The sequence below is a fragment of the Pseudochaenichthys georgianus genome, chromosome 7 (assembly GCF_902827115.2).
Source record: "Pseudochaenichthys georgianus chromosome 7, fPseGeo1.2, whole genome shotgun sequence".
Classification (NCBI taxonomy): domain Eukaryota; kingdom Metazoa; phylum Chordata; class Actinopteri; order Perciformes; family Channichthyidae; genus Pseudochaenichthys; species Pseudochaenichthys georgianus.
The window spans coordinates 7,332,826-7,352,202 of NC_047509.1; the positions used below are offsets into that span (position 1 = coordinate 7,332,826).

The 19,377-nt window shown below is 39.5% G+C and overlaps 1 protein-coding gene and 2 long non-coding RNA genes across 4 annotated transcripts in view; 2 read left to right on the forward strand and 1 right to left on the reverse strand.

Moving 5' to 3' along the window:
* The window catches only part of LOC117449570 (3-hydroxyacyl-CoA dehydrogenase type-2-like), a 99,833-nt gene that overhangs the window by 21,976 nt on the left and 58,480 nt on the right, over window positions 1-19,377 (forward strand). For both annotated transcript variants that reach the window (XM_071203724.1, XM_071203723.1), the window contains exons 2-3: window positions 9,257-9,421; window positions 16,311-16,475. In XM_071203724.1, the coding sequence (XP_071059825.1) occupies window positions 9,260-9,421; window positions 16,311-16,475 (327 nt within the window). In that variant the 5' untranslated portion in view covers window positions 9,257-9,259. The remainder of the gene's footprint in view (window positions 1-9,256; window positions 9,422-16,310; window positions 16,476-19,377) is intronic.
* On the forward strand, window positions 10,779-13,089 carry LOC139434081 (uncharacterized). The gene is made up of 4 exons (XR_011643495.1): window positions 10,779-10,864; window positions 11,600-11,679; window positions 12,221-12,314; window positions 12,863-13,089. It is a non-coding gene; the product is annotated as an uncharacterized lncRNA (long non-coding RNA).
* LOC139434082 (uncharacterized) lies at window positions 17,350-18,923 on the reverse strand. The gene is made up of 3 exons (XR_011643496.1): window positions 18,860-18,923; window positions 18,601-18,676; window positions 17,350-18,166 (listed from the first exon to the last, which is right to left on the reverse strand). It is a non-coding gene; the product is annotated as an uncharacterized lncRNA (long non-coding RNA).

The window sequence follows — 19,377 nt, forward strand, 5'->3', positions numbered from 1 at the left end:
AAGTTTAACTATTTATTAAAAGAGAGTAAAATATATATATCATTTGGCCAAGGACTCTGTCAGGTCATAGAAATTACAGCCAGCAAAGCTGTAATCTGTAACCACTATTTCCGTATAAAGCCCCGAACCGCATGTGTGAATACATTTTATTATTCAGGGCTCTGCCCGTACATTTATGATTGGTTGAGACTAGAAGGAGAGAACAGTGGTTAGACTTTGGTCTCTCTGGTTGATGCACAGACATAGACAAAAGTCTCTTGGCAACACGATCTCCAGTCACCATTTATATTGCAAGCTAAAACTTCCTTCTATAACTTTTCCCTTCGTTTCGTATCCAACCGGATTGTGTCTATTTATTTTATAGTCATAGCAACATCTCATGAGCACAATAAGCATATAATGTAATAATAAGAATCAGTCTTGTAATGTTATATAAAAATAGACTCCACAATACTTTTTTAAGTCTATTTGTTATACACATTTTGTGTGAATATCGTGCACGTAGGTCAAACGTACAGTTACGGCTGCTTCTTTAAAGTTATGTGAGGGCCACAAAAGAAAAAGACTACATTTATCACTGTCAATGCGTTTGACAAACATTCTTACGCCTTAAAATTTTTATTTCCTGTTAGTGGCAAACACAGCGTTCCACAAAAGCGCACAAGCTTCGCAATACAAACAATGTGAGCGAAACTCAGGGCTCAAATGGCATGTTGGCTGGAGTACAAAAAAACAGCTGCCGAGCCATTTTTGCTACGCCCAATGTGCGTGGACGCTATTTCCTGTTAATGGCAAACGAAGCATTCCACAAAAGAGCACAGGCTTTGCTGTCTGCCAAGGGGTATATCTTAAAGGTAGGGTAGGTAAGAATGGGGAAACCAGCTCGAGTAAGCTAGAATTTGAAAGTACACAACCGAAGAAAATCTTCCCCTTCCTTCAGACTTTCTTATAGAGCCCCTCCTCCAACATACACAAACGTGCACATGACCAATGAGGGCACGAGATAACCGAGATAGCAAAAAAGGTTTGGCCCAGATTCGGCCCACACAAAACACCTTCATCCGGCCCATATACCGCATGGAATGATGGTACTTGTGCGCTATAAGGAATGCACAAACAAATAAACTCTGTTGACTCAGTAACAGATAACCTAAGACTAATACGTTGAAGTGCAAAACAATTTTTTTTTTTTTTAAACTAAAACAAACATACTTACAAAACCAGAAAAAAAAAATACAATTCCTTATGTATTTCTATATTATATATTACAAATTATTATACATATATTGCAAAATAGATATTGTAACTGACTTACGGGTTTCTTGGACAGCTCGTCCAAGTCTCTCTCTCTTCTACCTCCATCTCGGTCGCCCGCAAGGCGAAGCCATTTTTTTATGTAGGATTCAACCTCTTGGTCTGTTGCTGTCGCTGTGAGCCTGTTGTTTCTGACAGTCCCTAAAAATAGAGAACATTGTAAAGCCATTGGATGGATTGCACAACTTAGGACGCAATCTGGGGACCTAAGGATCAGCCAAGTGCATGGCGTGCTGTGGTGAATTCAGTGGTGACGACACTTTGAGAACATTCTGGCCATGGCAGAAGACGCCCTTTGCCTTCAGCTGCCCAACAGCAACAAGCTTGACGCCTGCTTGTAAAATCGGACTGCAGCTGATCTAGAATTTCTCAATGAGGGAGAAAGAGTAGATGTGCTTCCAGCCTCCTTTCAGAATTTCTTTTTTAACTCTTTATGTGCCAAACCATGTTAAACCAAATATGTCTTTTTTTAGTTGACTTTTTTACCAAGAGTAATTTGAATTGGTTGAATCTAGGATCAGCAAGTACTAACTGAGTGTCAAAAATGCAAGAAAAGGGGACTGGACTCATTAGACCAGGGGTCTCCAACCTTTTTCTAACCGGGAGCTACTTTTGAAAAAAGAAAGTGGCCAAGAGATACTCATGTTATTTTTAGGGCCGGGACTTTAACGCGTTAATTAAGATTAATTAATTACACAAAAATGAACGCGTTAAAAAAATTAACGCATTTTAATCGCACTTTAATCGCACTTATTTTTGCACAGCGGAACGTTTCTCACTGGATGAGTTTCAGGCGTACCGATTATACTGGAGCACCAACTAACGTTCATGACTTCAGCATGGGACTTCAAACAACAACAAACCACGGTGAACAATAGTCAAACATGAACGAACAAGCTGATGAGACCGCTTTGGTCGGCCCCGTGGATGAACAATTTTGTTTTAAAAAACGGACGGATGGAAGCGTCGACAAGAGCACGGTTGTGAGCAAATTATGCAAAAAAGAATTTGCATATCACCGCAGCACATCAAGCCTAAAGTATCACCTAAATGCAAAGCATGTAGCAGCTAGCGTGGACGTTAGCCCGACTCCGAGTGCAAGGAACCACACCCTGACCCAACCCACACTCAACCAGATGCCTGGTTTCAGGGCCAGGATAAGTAAGTCCACGTCTGAGAAAATAACCAACTCCCTGGCTCACTGGATTGCACTCGACATTAAGGACTGCCCGATGGCCCGATGGCCATCTAGTATTTAGCTCGGGCAATGAAGCCTCACCTGCTGGTTGCCCGATCGGGCAATCTATTATGCCAGTATCATGCAGCTCGCGGATCCAGTAATGAGTGACCCGACAGTAAAACTAAACATATCTATAACTCGTTTAGGTAGTTTGAGAGGTAATTAAAATAGCTACGTGTGATATTCTAACCTGAAGTGTGTGTTTTGTTCCGCTCACCGCTGCATGTGGTTATGCAGAGCTGCGTGTCGACTCGTCAGCAGCAGCTGATCTCTCTCTCCCGTCAGATTAGACTTCACTCGCGTTTATGTCCATATCGATCAGATCCAGCTAGTTCTAGCTAATGATAGGACTACCTGCTTATTAAAAGACAACTACACAATAAGTGTCGCTATGCAACTGGATGAGGCCACAAAGTATAGCACAGCATTATGCCTTTGTTTACATGCCCACCGGAACCCCGAGGCATTACCAACAGATGAACGCACAATCAACCCATACAGGACATCTCTTTCTCCACATTAAGTGTTAGACATTAGAGTTGACTATTCTTGTCTGTCACATACTCTTCTTGTCTGTCACATAAGTGGCGCAACTGAAGCGGTATTGCTCTCAAGGGAAATGATTTTGACCGAAGATATTTAGATTTGCCGGCTAACGGGAACTCTGACGTGTGCTTCGCGGATGCGCTCGGCTCCTCGGTCAGCTTCCGGATGAGGAGGCATTCGTTCGACCAACTTACAGTAGATAACATTACAATTTTTTTTAACGGGCCATAATAGAGTAAATAATGTTTGTTTTGGCAGTTATAACTGAATGTAATGTTTTCTACTTTTTTCCATCTGGGAAGGCATTTGCCTTCATCAGATGGAAAGTGTCTTGACCAACAACTTAAGTATTTCTTATAGCTATGCAGGGCATGCAAGTGAGCAAACACAAACAAGAACAAACAAACAAGTGAAATGAAGAATAAAATTGAAATTGTACAATATAATATTGTGGTGGTTCATCTTATAATTCAGTCTAGAGAATGAACCAGACAGCATCTAAGACCTGCAAAAATCTAAATTTTCTAGGGGGACGGAGGCCCCCCAAACCCTTCGTGCCATTTCGTCCGCTTGCATTTTTCAGCGCAATCTCTATTGGGCTCACGGCCATCTGTAAATTAGCTTAGATGGCCCACAGGGCCATCTCCCAAAATCCTTAATGTCATGCACTTGGACTGTAGACCACTTGGAGTAAAATCCATGTGAAAATTGCTTCTCACTGCTCTCAGGTCAAATATGTATATTTGATTAAAAATGCGTAATTAATTACAAAGCCTCTAATTAATTAGATTAATTTTTTTAATCGAGTCCCGGCTCTAGTTATTTTGTTTATGAAATAATTCTTAATAGAATTATACACGTCGTCCACACCTCTTGTTGTTGTTTTGAGTGGAAGCAGTGTCAGAAATTCCTCTTTCGCCGTAAAATCCTCAAAAACCATCCGGATAAATACAGACAGCTGAGCTGTGTCGCTCACATCCACCGACTCGTCGCACTGTATGGAGAACCACTTGCACCTGACCATGTCCCGCTCCAACTGTCCCATGGCATCCACTGACAGCGCCGACACTCTCCTCTTCACAGTGTTGGGTCCCAGTTGCACATCGTCAATGGCAGACATTATCTCCGACTTGCTCTTGTGGTCTCTGAACAAAGTCTCTGTCATAACAGACATCGCTCCCTTAAGAACCCCGCCATCAGTGAAAGCTTTTTTGTTCTTTGCCAAATAATGAGTGACTCGGAACGATGCTTCTGTAGCTAGGCTAGCTTTCTTGGCAGGCTTTGTGAACAGTGACTGTTGTCTTTGTAGCGTAGCTTTGAATTGTTGTACCTTCTCAACGCGAAGGCAACTGCCGGCGGCATACTCCTTTGAAAAGTTTTCATGAAGTTTTGTGAAGTGCCACTCCACATTTCCCTTCTTCCCCACCTTCCCTTCTTCCTCACCTTCCCTCACTTCTACACTCGAGCCACAAATTAAACACACACACACACTTCTCTTTGATGCTCGTAAATAAAAATGCATGTTCCCACTCGTCATGAAAGTAGTATATTTTAGATTTCTTCTTTGACGGACCTTCCTCAGTTGTCATGAATGCATCTCTTTTTCTCTATCTTTCTTACTCTCAAAATATACTACATGAATACATATGTCTCAACATGTCAACTGCACTTTAGCGCCCTCTGGTGAGCTACTCGGAAAACGTCTGCGAGCTACTGGTAGCTCGCGATCGACGTGTTGGCGACCCCTGCATTAGACTGATGACAGCGCAATGTAACACTTACCAGTAATGACATCTTTCAGTTTACTATTTTTAAATCGAGACTAAAAACATATCTCTTTGCCGCTGCTTTTAATTGAGCTGCTCATATTCGAACTACAGTATGCCTTTTAAACATGTATTGTGACCTGTGGTGTTTATTTTTATTATTTTTGCTTTGTAATGTCTGTTGTAAAATTGTATAATGTGTTTTTAATGTATTTATTCCTAAAAAGTCTTTTAATTTGTTTTGTAAAGCACTTTGAATTGTCGCGTACAGAAAAGTGCTATATAAATACACTTGCCTTGCCTTGCCTTCAGTTGCAGTCTGTGGAATGCTGTTTTCCCATTGATGCCACGCCAGTTGAACTGGCAAGGGAGTTGGTAAAACAGTGTTTCATCCCTCGCCAAACGCAATCCTTAAGGTCCAGTCCTCCAATGACACTCAATGCAGTAATCTGAAAAATATCATTTAAAAGCTAAGGATACATGCATTATATAAACACAAGTCACAATAACCTAATTTAAAAAAAAATGTATATTAAAAAACATTATTTCCCTTTTCGCTTAGCTGGTATTTAGCATCACTGCTGTCCAACATACAATTTAGGTCGCAAGTAAAATATTAACAATAGTTTCAAATTGGGTTCCCCATCCTGTTAAGTTGGTAAGGGCAATAATTACCATTTTGTTTTGAAGGTCTACCGTCTACCTCTTCCCTCAGACGTTTCTCCAGAGCTAGCAGGGAGGTTATATCTTTTAGCGGCAGTATATCTCTGCCAAGGGGATCCGGCCCACCAGCAGGTTTGCCTGGAATTTTCTGCATGGTCATCTGAATGACTTTGAGTTGATCCATCATCATCTCTTGATTTGTAAGAAGTCTATGCAGAAGAGCTAAAAATAAGGACATTCAACATATATAAATGTACATATACATACATTTACGGACGAAACAATAACAAACTGTGAAATCACTTACGAGCAAGACCCCCTTGGCTTTCATCTTGTCGTTGAGTTCCAGGATTTATCTCAGACCGTCGGGGTTCTGGGGTTCTCGCAGAATGTCGGGGTTCTGGGCTTCTCAAAGACGCAGACTGTCGGGCAGGGGCGTCGCCTGGACCTGAAACTGTTTTTCCTTTATTCTCTTATTTTTTTTTATAACTATAATGATCATATGAAGGTGTGCCGCGGAAATAATCTTTTGAATAATTTGTGACCAAACCGTTTGAGACCCACTGAGATAACATAGACTAAAGTTAACTGTCTAAACCCTCAGAGAGTCCTCGCTCACCTGAGTCTCTCAGTCTGAGAGGAGAGCTCTCCTCCAGCTTGTTGTGGAACAAACAGCTCCTTATGTCTGTTAGTGCAGCTAGCTAACCAGATGCTAACAACACGGTCCCTGTTGGCACCGGTCCCTCTCTCTCCCATAGATATAAGTGTTTATACATCTATGCTCTCTCTCTCTCCCTCCCTCCCTCTCTCCCTCCCTCCCTCTCTCTCCCTCCCTCCCTCTCTCTCTCTCTCTCTCTCTCTCTCTCTCTCTCTCTCTCTCTCTCTATATATATCACACTAAATGCGCTATTGCCACACACTCAGGCCGTGACCGTTTCTCAATCGCGAGTACACATGCCAGAGGTGGGACCAAGTCATTGTTTTGCAAGTCCGAGTCAAGTCTTTGCGCTCAAGTCCAAGTCAAGTCAGGATGGGCAAGTTCAAGTCAAGTCCAAGTCCTAAACTTTGACAAAACGAGTCTTAAACAAGTCATTATGTCCTTTTCACCAAATGTAATGACATTGATCAACAGAATAATACTTAATAATCAAACTGCTCTTTATTAGTCACATTAATAATTTAATAATCAATTTTCTCTCTGCTGGTAAAGCAACGTGTTTTTTTCTAATTTAAGAGGGATCAGTAAGGTAATGCTACCGTGACGCTTTGATTCAGAAGGAGTTTAATTGATAAGATCCCTAATGTTGAGGTAACCAGAATGTGTATTTCCACTGTGTACAACATATAAGGGACCCACAATCTATCTTTATGCAAGGGATAATGTGCAGCGCGGCGGGCTCTATGGGGAAGAGAACACCTGCATCTAGATCCCTCTGGAGGTGGTACTTTAACTATATTTTGATGCTAATACTTTTGTACTTTTACTTGTAACATTTTGAATGCAGGACTTTTTATTGTAACTGAGTATTCCTACACTCTGGTACTTTTACTCAAGTACAAGATCTGAACTTCTCCCACCTCTGACAATAAATCCTGAGTGGTTACCAAAAAAACCCCCTGAAGATTCTGCTCTCCCCGACGTGAGTCTGCTCTTCTAGCTGTATCTCGCAATCGGCGTGTTGGAGACCCCTGAATTAAATTATCAAGTCACCTCAAGTCAGAAGGCTCGAGTCCTAGTCAAGTCCCGAGTCATTGGTGTTCAAGTCCAAGTCGAGTCGCAAGTGTTTTGTGATTTTGTCAAGTCGAGCCTCAAGTCATCAAATTGGTGACTCGAGTCTGACTTGAGTCCAAGTCATGTGACTCGAGTCCACACCTCTGACACATGCTGCAGAGTAACTATTTCAAGTATACTACGTCATAGAGCGGCGCAGAATGCTGGGCATTTTACATGAATTTAAACAGTCCTTCGGCCCCACTCGATGACGTAGTATACTTGAAATAGTTGCTCTGCAGCAGTTTTACTCGCGATTGAGAAACGGCCACAAAGCCGAGTTTGAATGACACAAGCACACGTTTATTTCCATGCAACTCTCTGATTGGTCTGGTGTCATGCCTCTGTTGCATTCACTGAACGAAATGAAATGAAAAACTTGGGTCGCAGGTTCCTCAATAGTGCATTACAAGAAATCTATCAATATGTGTGCATACCTCCAGCAATGTTAACTATGTTGAAGCACTTATTTTAACTGATATTATACATAATGTATATACTCATATTTCATCTCCGGCCTTGTCAGGTATTGAACAATCAATAAATAAAGAACACAGAATTATTAAATATAAAACACAGAATTTGTGTGATTATACTAAATGATTTACAAATAAACACCACTGTATATTTACAACTGTTACACATGCTGATGTAATGCAAATGTTCCAACTTGGGATCAATAAAGTATATCTTATCTTAAGATGATCGATGGCTGCTGCCATATTTGCACAATGTGCCTCTGAACCTTGACAAGTGCATGTTTCAGGCTTATCAATTAACAACAGGAGGGGTCACAGACATAAGACCAGCTGTTAAATAAAGCTCTTCTGACCTTAGCTGTCATGTGGGTATATGAATGCTGCCCATTATGGACACAAGCCATTTTCACCCATTTATTAATTATATGTTTTAAATTTGAGTGTTCCTATCCCCTAAAGTTTACGGCCAGAAGAAACATTTCTATTAAAGAAAAAAATATACATTTCTGTTTTTTTATGCCTTTAATATTAACTTGAATTTTCATTCAAATTAATGAATACATTTTTTTATTTTATTATTGTAATGTAGAGACAAGGCTTTTAGTGACAATCATGTATTGCGTTACAATTATATGTAAAAAAAAAAAAAAAAAATCTAAATATGATATTTGGCCTCAAATCATTTGAGGCCTGGCGACCCCCTTGCGATCTTTGGCTGGGAACCACTGCTCTAATAGAACCTCGAGAGGTCAGAGAGGGGAAAGGTTTTGGATAAAGTTTTAAATATAAGATCTAAGTTTTTAGGATTTAAGTGAAAGAGTAAGAACTAAAATGTATAGGTGAAGAGGCACAACGTATCTACGTCAATGCACTCTTATTAGATTATTTTATTGTATCACTATAAGCTTTATCAAAAAGGAAGGTCTTAATCTTACTCTTAAAAACGGATAGGGTGTCTGCCGCCCGAACACAAACTGCAAGCTGATTCCACATAAGTGGAGCTTGATAAGAAAAGGCTAAAGATATGCATACAGGTGAAGTATAGACATTTTAACAAGACGTTAAACGAACAAAACATTAGCATTTCCCCCCCCCCTCCGTTTTTCATGAATCCTCACATATTGATAAAGGACTTTTGATATGATAAAAACTGAAATTGTATTAGTATTTCTGTATTAGATTTAAAGAATTTAGACCAAATGTTGGATAAAAAAAACATATTCTTTGGTCACAGATGTGTGAATTTAATCGCTGCGTTCTTTTTTCACCAACCTTATTTGAGAAAACTTAATTAAATTGTGTGTTACCAATTGAAGTAATTCAATTAAGTTGGTCCAACTATTTTCTTTTTTCAGTGCAGCCTTCCTCAGTGACCCGTTTTCTCCCCCTGTATTTTTCCTAATTACATTTTTTTAATTTCTTGTGTTTCCTATATCTTGAACCCCCCTCCTCCCTCTGTTCCCTCCATTCTGGGTAGGGTATGGTGGGTCTGGTGACGGGCGGTGCGTCGGGTTTGGGCCGGGCCACCGTGGAGCGTCTGATCCAGATGGGAGCATCCGCTGTGATCCTGAACCTGCCCTCCTCTGACGGAGCCGCCCTGGCAGCCAGTCTGGGGGCCCGCTGTGCCTTCGCTCCTGCTGACGTGAGGCCAACACTTACCAGAAACAATCATTCATTCAAAATCAAAATGCATTTACAATCCCATTCAAGTCCTGAGTATTGTTTACATACTTAAAAAATGGTCTGGAGGTGGAATTCAAATGTTAGTCTCTTCCTCTTGCAAGAAAAACGACTAGGCCTATATAGATTGATACATACAATGTGTATGTTTTAGGGCGGTCAGTCGATTAAAATAGTTAATCGCGATTAATCGCAAATGTTTTATCTGTTCTAAATGTACCTTAGAGGAATATTTTTCAAGTTTTTAATACTCTTATCAACATATGAGTGGACAAATATGCTTTATGCTAATGTTTATTATCATTTGAACAATGACAAATATTCTCATGAATATTAAACACAACAACCTCTGAACATTACAAATATTCGCCTCAATTCAACCTGGAACCTCTCTCATACAATAATACAATAGAAAGTGTGTGTGTGTGTGTGTGTGTGTGTGTGTGTGTGGATCGTTGGAGCTATGTGCAACTCAAGGCATATGCTCGAACGGGAGCTGCCTGGACGCTGCAATCATGTTGCACTATCCGTGCTGAGTGTGCTGACTTCTCCTACAATGTCCCACTGTCTGCTTCCTGCATCAAGTGCTCGGCGCAGTTGTGGCGAAATGTCGCTCCTCTGTTTTCATTTAAACAGCTCCTTATATCCGTTAGCGCAGCTAGCTAGCACCAGATGCTAACAACAACAATGCACGTAAGGTCTCTCTCTCGCTCACTCGGGCCACACATACACACACCCTCCCGGTCCTCCCGATGGCCAGTCGGTGCCTGCCGGTGAGCGTGGAAGTGTGGTCTGCCACAAGCGGGCGGCAGGAGCGGGGCTGTCAGCATCAGCTTGTAGATGGTATTTTAAACTCGATGCGCTCTGAAACTACGGGGCGTATGAAGGTAGATATGGTGCAAAATGTGAGAGCGTGTAAAACCTGATGTGAGCACTTGCAGAAAAAAAATCTGAGCTTGTGTATTTACACTTGTATAAAATATCCACGTAACTGTGAACCAAATGTGAAGTCACAGAAGAAAAAATAAGTTTTGTAGCTTGTAGAAAAAAAATGAACTTAGAGATGAAATGTTCACTTGCAGAAAAATACATATTTTTTAAATATATTTTCCATTACAACTGCAACTTTATTTATTACAACCTCTCAAATCAGTCATTACAACTTGACGAATCGGCTCTGTGGCAGTATAAATCGACGCATCTGCGGTCTTGACTTTTGCTACACTTCTTGCGATAAATGTGTCGCAAAAGTAATTTTCACCTGTAGATGTGGGGGGAGGGAGGGGGGTTGGAGCGAAGGGGCGGAGCTATCAGAAGGACGAGGCTTGGGTCAGTCACAGTCAGGTCGAACCGGATGACTGCGGGGCTAACTGTTCGCTAACGGTTCGTGTCGCGTCAATCAACGGTAAGTTTTGCCCATTACTTGCCCAGTATTACTTTGAATATTATTATTGTGATTGAGGATTAAATCCGCTTTGAAGACCACCGTTTTATATCGTGCAGTTTAGCGGCGAAATAACGTCAGTCAGCCAGCTAAGGCTAGCTTTGTTGAGTGTATGCTAGCTAAACAAGTAGTGGTTGTAGTCTATACAGCAGTAATTCATATATTATAGCCTACTGCTTTGGCACTAACGGTTGATAACCGTTTATGAAAATAAAACCAATTGAACTGTACTGAAATAATGACAAGTTTTATAATTGTCTTGGGCTCCTGCTGTGTTTTTAAAGCCTTTGTAAATTATCCATGCTATTTTCTATTTAGCTAACGTCGAAGTATTGTATGTGAAATCAACCTCACAATAAGATGTGTGTATATTACAATTATTAATGTCATATTTCAAGATGATTACTTAGATATTACAATATGGTTGGTTGAGCTGGAGTTCATTATTGAGCTTACAAGTTAACGTCACAGTCATCTGAAGAACGAACCCAAACCTTGTTGTTTTTATTAATTGTATTACAAATTGATATCAAATAAACAGTAAGCATTGGTAACACAATTTCCAAAGTTACAGTAAAATAAAAAGGACCCTGACTCGGACAATACACAATTCAACATGTTCAACAGAAGAGAATCAGTTATATTGTTTGTACACATGGTACTTTACATATATATATATATATCTGTTTGTTTAAGGTGTCCAGGTGATGCAGACAGGCTGGACCAGAGAGTGAGAGACAGAACTGGACTCCTCACAGCAGTGAACTTCAGCACAGGTACTAAGACTCTTTTTTCATACTGTACAAAGAATCAAGAAAGATATTGGTTTAAATGAATGAAGTATTGACTTGAATACACTGATATACATTCCATTAAACAATACTAAATACTAGATCACCTACACATCAGTTCAGTTGAGGGTTTTTTCCATGCAAAAAGTCACATTTAGATGTTAACAAGCAATATGACTTTGTCAGCTTTCTAATTTAATGTATTGAAGGCAAAGATATTTAACACAGTGAGAACTGCTACTATTTATCTCTCAATATTGTCTGTAAAAAACGTGGTAAAAGTTATTCTTTCAGTGAGACCACAGAGCAAGCTTCTACAGTTGCACTACGTTTTGATAACAGTTAAATATTATTTTGATAATAACATATATTTCAATGTTGATGAACTTCATACTATTCATTCATAATCTGATTACAATTAAAAAAATAATTATATCAACAGCCCCATAACACACAAACACACCTCTTTCATAAATAACACACTTGTTCTGCAATAATGTTTTATGTTTCCTGTAATTTTTGTTAGGAAAGGACATGCCCGAAAGACACAACATCTTCTCCTTCTCTGAGGGTCAAGAAGAACATCCAAGAGGAACATTAACAGCTGATGTTATGAGATTGTAAGACCAGTACAGGACATTCACTAAGAAACTACTTTTATTGTGAAAACAAAGATCTGCACACCGAATATTTTTGTAGTCTATCAGGACCATCATTTGTTTGTGACACTGCCTGCACCTCAGAGAAGGGGTGGTTATAGTCAGGCTTATAAAGTGTGGCGAAAAACATAGTCAGCTGATCGAATGCACCTATTTCCACATCTACACTCGATCAGCTGATTATTTCTATTTGCCTCACTTTATGAGCTTCACATCACTTGTGCCTTGTACCGCAGAGTTTGCAATGTCACAAATAAATGGGGCCAATCTTCAGTCAGATGTGAATGTGTAATCTAACATTTTCAGTAAGAATAATGGACAAAAGGAGTGCAATTACAATTTATTGAAATGTGAACCAAAAGTTAATCAAATGTTTTAAATAAAAAGCACATATGGACAGAAGGTGTAAACCTATTAAATGTATAAGTAAACACATTTAGTCAAATAAAGTGACAGACTAGGCCTGTGCAGTTGGTATCAGCTTTGCCCAGCATGGTTTCCTCCATCAGGCCTGGTCCTCCTCGCAGAGGAAAGACCCTCAGTCCTCTCCAAACCAACAGACAGGACGTCCATCACACGGAGGTTTCTCCCTGAAGTCTCTGCAGCCCTCTGGACACCATGCTGTCTCAATCCGTCCACACTGAATATGAGAGGGGGCAAATGAAAATAATAAATGCTTTAGACAATCAGAAATATAAAGTTGACTGTTGAGTTGCTCAGTTTTTTTAGATTGTCAATACTATTACTGTATAACTAATATCTCAGGTTAAGAGGCACCTTCAAATAAAGATTGGTCTTTAAATACATGTTGTCTTTTGAATTGTTTGTCTAAAGTCAAGGATCTAGAACTGGTACTTAGTTTTAATGATACAGTCTGGTTATTATGCTGTTTGGAGGAGGCCTCACAGGTAAGAGCACGAACTAGCTACCATCACATGTACCTTAGCTTGACTTAAATGTATTAAACGTATAGTTCAGTGATGGCAAAATATAAATAACTAATGTCATGCAAACATATTAATATTTGCTTGATTCCAGAGTTGAATTTAGCACAATTGCATACAAACGTCAAGGGATTTTAAGATTCTGAAGTCTTCGTTCTAAATAGAAAATAGCATGGATAATTTACAAAGGTTTTAAAAACACAGCAGGAGCCTAAGACAATTATAAAACCTGTCATTATTTCAGTACAGTTCAATTGGTTTTATTTTCATAAACGGTTATCAACCGTTAGTGCCAAAGCAGTAGGCTATAATATATGAATTACTGCTGTATAGACTACAACCACTACTTGTTTAGCTAGCATAAACTCAACAAAGCTATCGTTAGCTGGCTGACTGACGTTATTTCGCCGCTAAACTGCACGATATAAAACGGTGGTCTTCAAAGCGGATTTAATCCTCAATCACAATAATAATATTCAAAGTAATACTGGGCAAGTAATGGGCAAAATTTACCGTTGATGGATGCGCCATGTCAGTGGACTGGTAGCGACACGAACGTTAGCCTCGCAGTCTCCAGCCACCCGAGCCTCGTCCTTCTGATAGCTCCGCCCCTTCGCTCCAACCCCCCCTCCCTCCCCACACATCTACAGGTGAAAATTACTTTTGCGACACATTTATCGCAAGAAGTGTAGCAAAAGTCAAGACCACAGATTCGTCGATTTATACTGCCACAGAGCAGATTCGTCAAGTTGTAATGCAGTGGCGGCTGGTGGAAAATATTTGTGGTGGGGCTATTGATAGAGTGAGTAAACCATTTTTTTTGGGAGAAATGACCCCTTAAATTAGGACTTCTGGTGATGTAATGGCGCGTTTCCAGTGCAGCGCGGAGCTCGCTTTAATGCTGCGTTCAGACCGGACGCGATGCGAATATTCGCTCTAAACGCTCCTATCGCATCGCTCTAGTCGCTCGAGTTTCACCGCAGCTGTCAGCTGTGTTTACTCGCATCATTCAAACAAGACGCGCTGGCTCGGGAGCTACAGCTACAACAAGAGTAACATATTTGACCGTGATTTAATTATAATACACATTTCAAAATGATGCCGACGTAACAACATACTGATACCGGTTAGTAAAAACCATGAATTAATGCTTTGACAAGTCTGCAGACAGACTGCAGGCGAAAAACCTTTTAGAATGCTTGTTCCCTGAATGGAGCTTGGCTAAGCTAACGCTATATATTCTCCGACCGTCCACACTCACAACAACGGCCTACAGACGTAAATAAACCAGCGACTGTATTCTCCATGACACAGACAGTCTGTGGTTTGTACTTGTTTAACTTTTGTCTAGTTTCTGAACAGATCGTATCTGTCCCCAGCTGTTTGAAGAGCAAGCATGTGAAACAAAAGATAGCATTTACCTGTTTGCATCCAGCTAGCCATGTGAGAAGCCTTGTTGATACGTTTTGTCTTTTTCACGAGCTTGCTGTGATATATACAAATCGGGTTGGTCCGGTCCAAGGTCTTTAAGTATCAATTTATCTCCCAAACTTCTCCTTTCAAAAGGATTGGGGAGTAGCTCTACCTCTACCTGCACACCATTCTCATCCAAATACTGCGTCACCTTGGTTACTCACGAGTCTAAAAAACAACTCCTCACGTCAACGCACGTAAGCAACATGGGCGCCAACGTGAGCGCCCACGTGACCAAAATATTTGACGGCGCTGATTGGCTGAAATTATGTTTCGGCGGCACAGTTTACTATTGAGACTTTTGCAACCTGCTGGTTGCTGCTGTTTCGCTCGGGGGCTCTGCCCCGTAATGATAAACTAATGCCATGGGCAAGGCCAGGCAGGAAACAGGTGACTTATCAGTAACTTTAGACATCGTAACACAATTTTAAACGAGATTGTATTGTAGATTATACATTTTTGTGATACTAATTGTATGATATTTACCTTGTTCATTAAAAATTAAAATATAAAATATATATTTTTTTTAAAGTTATTTTTCTTTTTTTAATATATATATATATTTTTTATTTTGTATCTGGCAAGAGGTGGGGCGGCGCCCCTAGCGCCCCTATGGGCCGGCCGCCACTGTTGTAATGACTGATTTGAGAGGTTGTAATAAATAAAGTTGCAGTTGTAATGGAAAATATATTTTAAAAATATGTATTTTTCTGCAAGTGAACATTTCATCTCTAAATTCATTTTTTTTCTTCTGTGACTTCAAATTTGGTTCACAGTTACGTGGATATTTTTTACAAGTGTACATTTGATTCACAGTTACGTGGATATTTTATACAAGTGTACATTTGGTTCACAGTTACGTGGATATTTTATACAAGTGTAAATGTAAGCACACAAGCTCAGATTTCTTTTCTGCAAGTGCTCACATCAGGTTTTACACGCTCTCACATTTTGCACCATATCTACCTTCATAGATTTCATCGTTTTTTTATTTGTAATGTATGTATAATGGTGCATACATAAAGGCAGTAAGTTGTAAAAAAAAAGGACTATTAAAACATTTGAAATAAATGTTTTACAAGAAATATAAATATTCAAAACAGTAAGAGACATTACTCTTAACACTTTTTTTATATGTGCAATATATCAGAATTAAAAAGTGGAAGGGCTATGCATTGCATTGTTACTGAAATTACTGAGGTTTTTTTACGCTCAGCAGAGGGCGCTCGCACAACGTCCAACACTGTGTGCGCGTGTGTGTGTGTGTGTGTGTGTGTGTGTGTGTGTGTGTGTGTGTGATTACTGAGTTGTTACGCTCAGCAGAGGGCGCTCACACAACGTCCAACACTGCGTGTGCGTACCCGTTTACTCTCCAAAGTTCAAGCTCCAAATGTATGAAGATTTATGCCAGACCTTTTTTTTGTCACAGTTGCTTGCATAAAAATGAAACCAACAAATATATTTCTTCTTTTGATGCATTTAAACTGTATATATTTACACGTCTGGTGGGTGATAATCTCAGGCTTGATTGAATTGCCAGGTGACGTCGGAGGAAGAGGTGCAGTCGGCCGTGTCTCTGGCCACAGAGAAGTTCGGGAAGCTGGACCTCGCGGTGAACTGTGCCGGCATCGCTGTCGCCGTGAAAACGTACAACTTCAACAAGAAGATCGCACACAGCCTGACGGACTTCCAGCGCGTGATCAATGTAAGATGTACGCAAGGAAGGGATGCATTCAACATTAGTAAAAAGTTATATTTCTTTGACTCTTTCAGTCGTGGAATGTAGTTAAGTAGATTTACTAAAGCACATTCAAGGTTTATGTAACTTTATACCTCTACTACACTGTAGTGGAGACATATTGTACATAATACTCTATTCTACCATTCTCTCCAGTGAAAAACATGTATTTTACAGATTTGGCCATTTGAAAAATGTTGCTAAATTGCTTTAAATGTCATTTTAGGAGCATTCAATTCAATCCGGGGCACAATGTATGAGTGTTGCTTATTTAGAAGACCCTTTCTGAAGCCAATTGTCCCCCATGCCTTTTCAACCAATACAAACATAAAGCTATGACTGCATTATGTGAAGTTGGCATGTCTGGATTTCAGGTGAATTATTTGATCACACCTTTGAAATAAGTCAGGTTCCTAAATTGGCATTTTACCTTTTATAAATAAATGACTACTATATGATAAGTAAACAAATAAAACAATACTAAAGTAAATGCTTACATTAACACAAAGCTGTGTATGGATTTAGTTAACAGCTAGCACAACAGTTTGTGAACAAAGTCTGCTTATATTATACTGACATCCTCCTGCTAATTATCCATACTAGTTGAAGATGATTACATATTACATTTACAATATTATTTTAATAAAGAGAGTCATATACTGCAACACAGATACTGTAAGTGATGGTTGCAACGTGTTAACACAAAATGATGTCACTGTTTTCCTTTTGCTTTTTGTCTTAATAAGCATATTATTTTAAAATATGTATTGTTTAAAAATACCATTATAGTTTTATTGTTTATGCAACAGTATAGTATTTATAAGGAGTAAAAAAACATTGCTTGAGTGTCAGCGAAGTTTATTGTCAACAAGCCAAGATGAAGTTGATTGGAAGGCAGTGACAGGATGTTGTTGGCAGGAAAAGGAACAATCATATTTGCACTGTAGTTTCATAAAGTTTCCTAATGTCATTATTATATCAGTGTTTTTCATTACATTACATGTAGCTTGTGTTATATTAAAGCAGTTCACATCTATTATTAAACAATGCTTCATCTGCAGTGAAGTCATACATTTCCACAAGCAGGTCTTAATTATAATTGTGTCAAATAATTGGAACAGAGAGCAAACTCACAAAGAGATGCATTTGTCATAAACTTGTCGCATTCTACCATAAGTTCAATTCAAACCCACTGCCGCCCACAGAAAAGCCAATTTTTCGGCCCAAGGAGAAGCCTGTTCCCAGAAACTGTGCCTGAACACCATCAACACCAACACCAATACCGGTGTCTAGTGACACACCGAGTTTAGCTTTCATAGGACCGGCAGAGGCTGAAACACTGATCAGTTCTGCTTTGGCAAAGATTTCAGCTCCCTTTGCAGAGTACATCGCTGCGGCGCTGGCACTGGGCAGTTTGGCCTCAGTTTTAACTTTGCCGGCAGTAAATGAAGCACTGGCCAGTTCTACTTTGGAGAAGAATTCATCTCTCTCTGCAGAGGACACCACTCCGGCTCCGTAATTTGGCCCTTTGATCTCAGTTTCAATATTGCCACGTTCAGCTCGTACATGACCCAATCCTGCAGATAGTGTCACACCAGATTCATCCTCATCTTCTACGACTACATAGGCACCTCTTGCAAAATGGTCCTGGGTCACAACTGCATGCAAAAAGAGACATGCATTTAATATTTTGTTTATTATACATGAAACACATATTCAAATAATTTCAGATGCTCTTTATGCTCTTAGTGTTACAACATTTTTACAAATATGAACACGTTACTCCTGAAATGTCATTATAACCAACAGCTTTTTGGAGTAAAAACGACATTTGACTGACAACTATTTCAATGACACAATGATTCGTTATTTACGTATGAAGGCAAGTTAATCTTTTAAACTCCACAAAGTCACAGGAAAACAAGTTCTTTAATTTAAAAATCTCCAGATTGATAGACTTATTAATCTTGTCTCCAATGAAATGCAATGTTCTTTGTTTGACTAAAGTCAGAAATCAACTAACTGTTAATCCTAAATATAGTATATTTCTTCGAGTGAAGAATGCACTTAAAGACGATGTTGCGTACAGTACCTGGCATCCTCACGGTTTATTATTCTCTCGTTGGCAGCAGATTAGAGATCGTGTTTCTCTGTGGGAACCACCTCAACTGGAAACATAATGGTAGCAATGGAAATTTAAATATTATATTAGGTGAACAAATGTAGTATTCAGTTCTGAATTAGATGCAAAACGTATAAATCACAAATTGGTTTATATCATGAGCTATACATCCTATAAAGCATGTATACATTTTGTTTGCATAATAAACTTTACTAAATAGATAACTTACCCGAAGGAGTCTGCTCGATGTGAAGGAGCTCTGTGTCAACGAGTGAGCAAGAAGAGAACTGAGAGCATGAAACTAATGTCTTTATAAAGAGCTCAAAATGAAAGTGAGTTGACATTTAGTGGGTGGGGTCATAATTAACCCTCCACCATCCGAAACACAGATATAAAACATATTGAAAAAGATAAGTGCATAAAAACAGATAGCAAACAGTCATAGTATGATTCCTGAAAACACAATGTAGGTTCTTTTTTTTAAAGCAAAATATCCCAACTGACCTTCCTATTTTCTCCGTGGCGGTGGGCCCGTTCTCATCACCTATCTGTTTTAGCCCCCCTTCTTTTTGCCCTGTACATGCTCCCATTGGGCCGCTTAATTAGCCAATTTGAGGGTGTCTCGTATCATTGTTATGCAGATGATATCCAGATATGTTTTTCTTTCAAACCCGTCAAAATGGAAAATGTAAACACCCTCATCACATGTCTGTCTGCAATTGAGGGGTGGATGTCAAGCAACTTCCT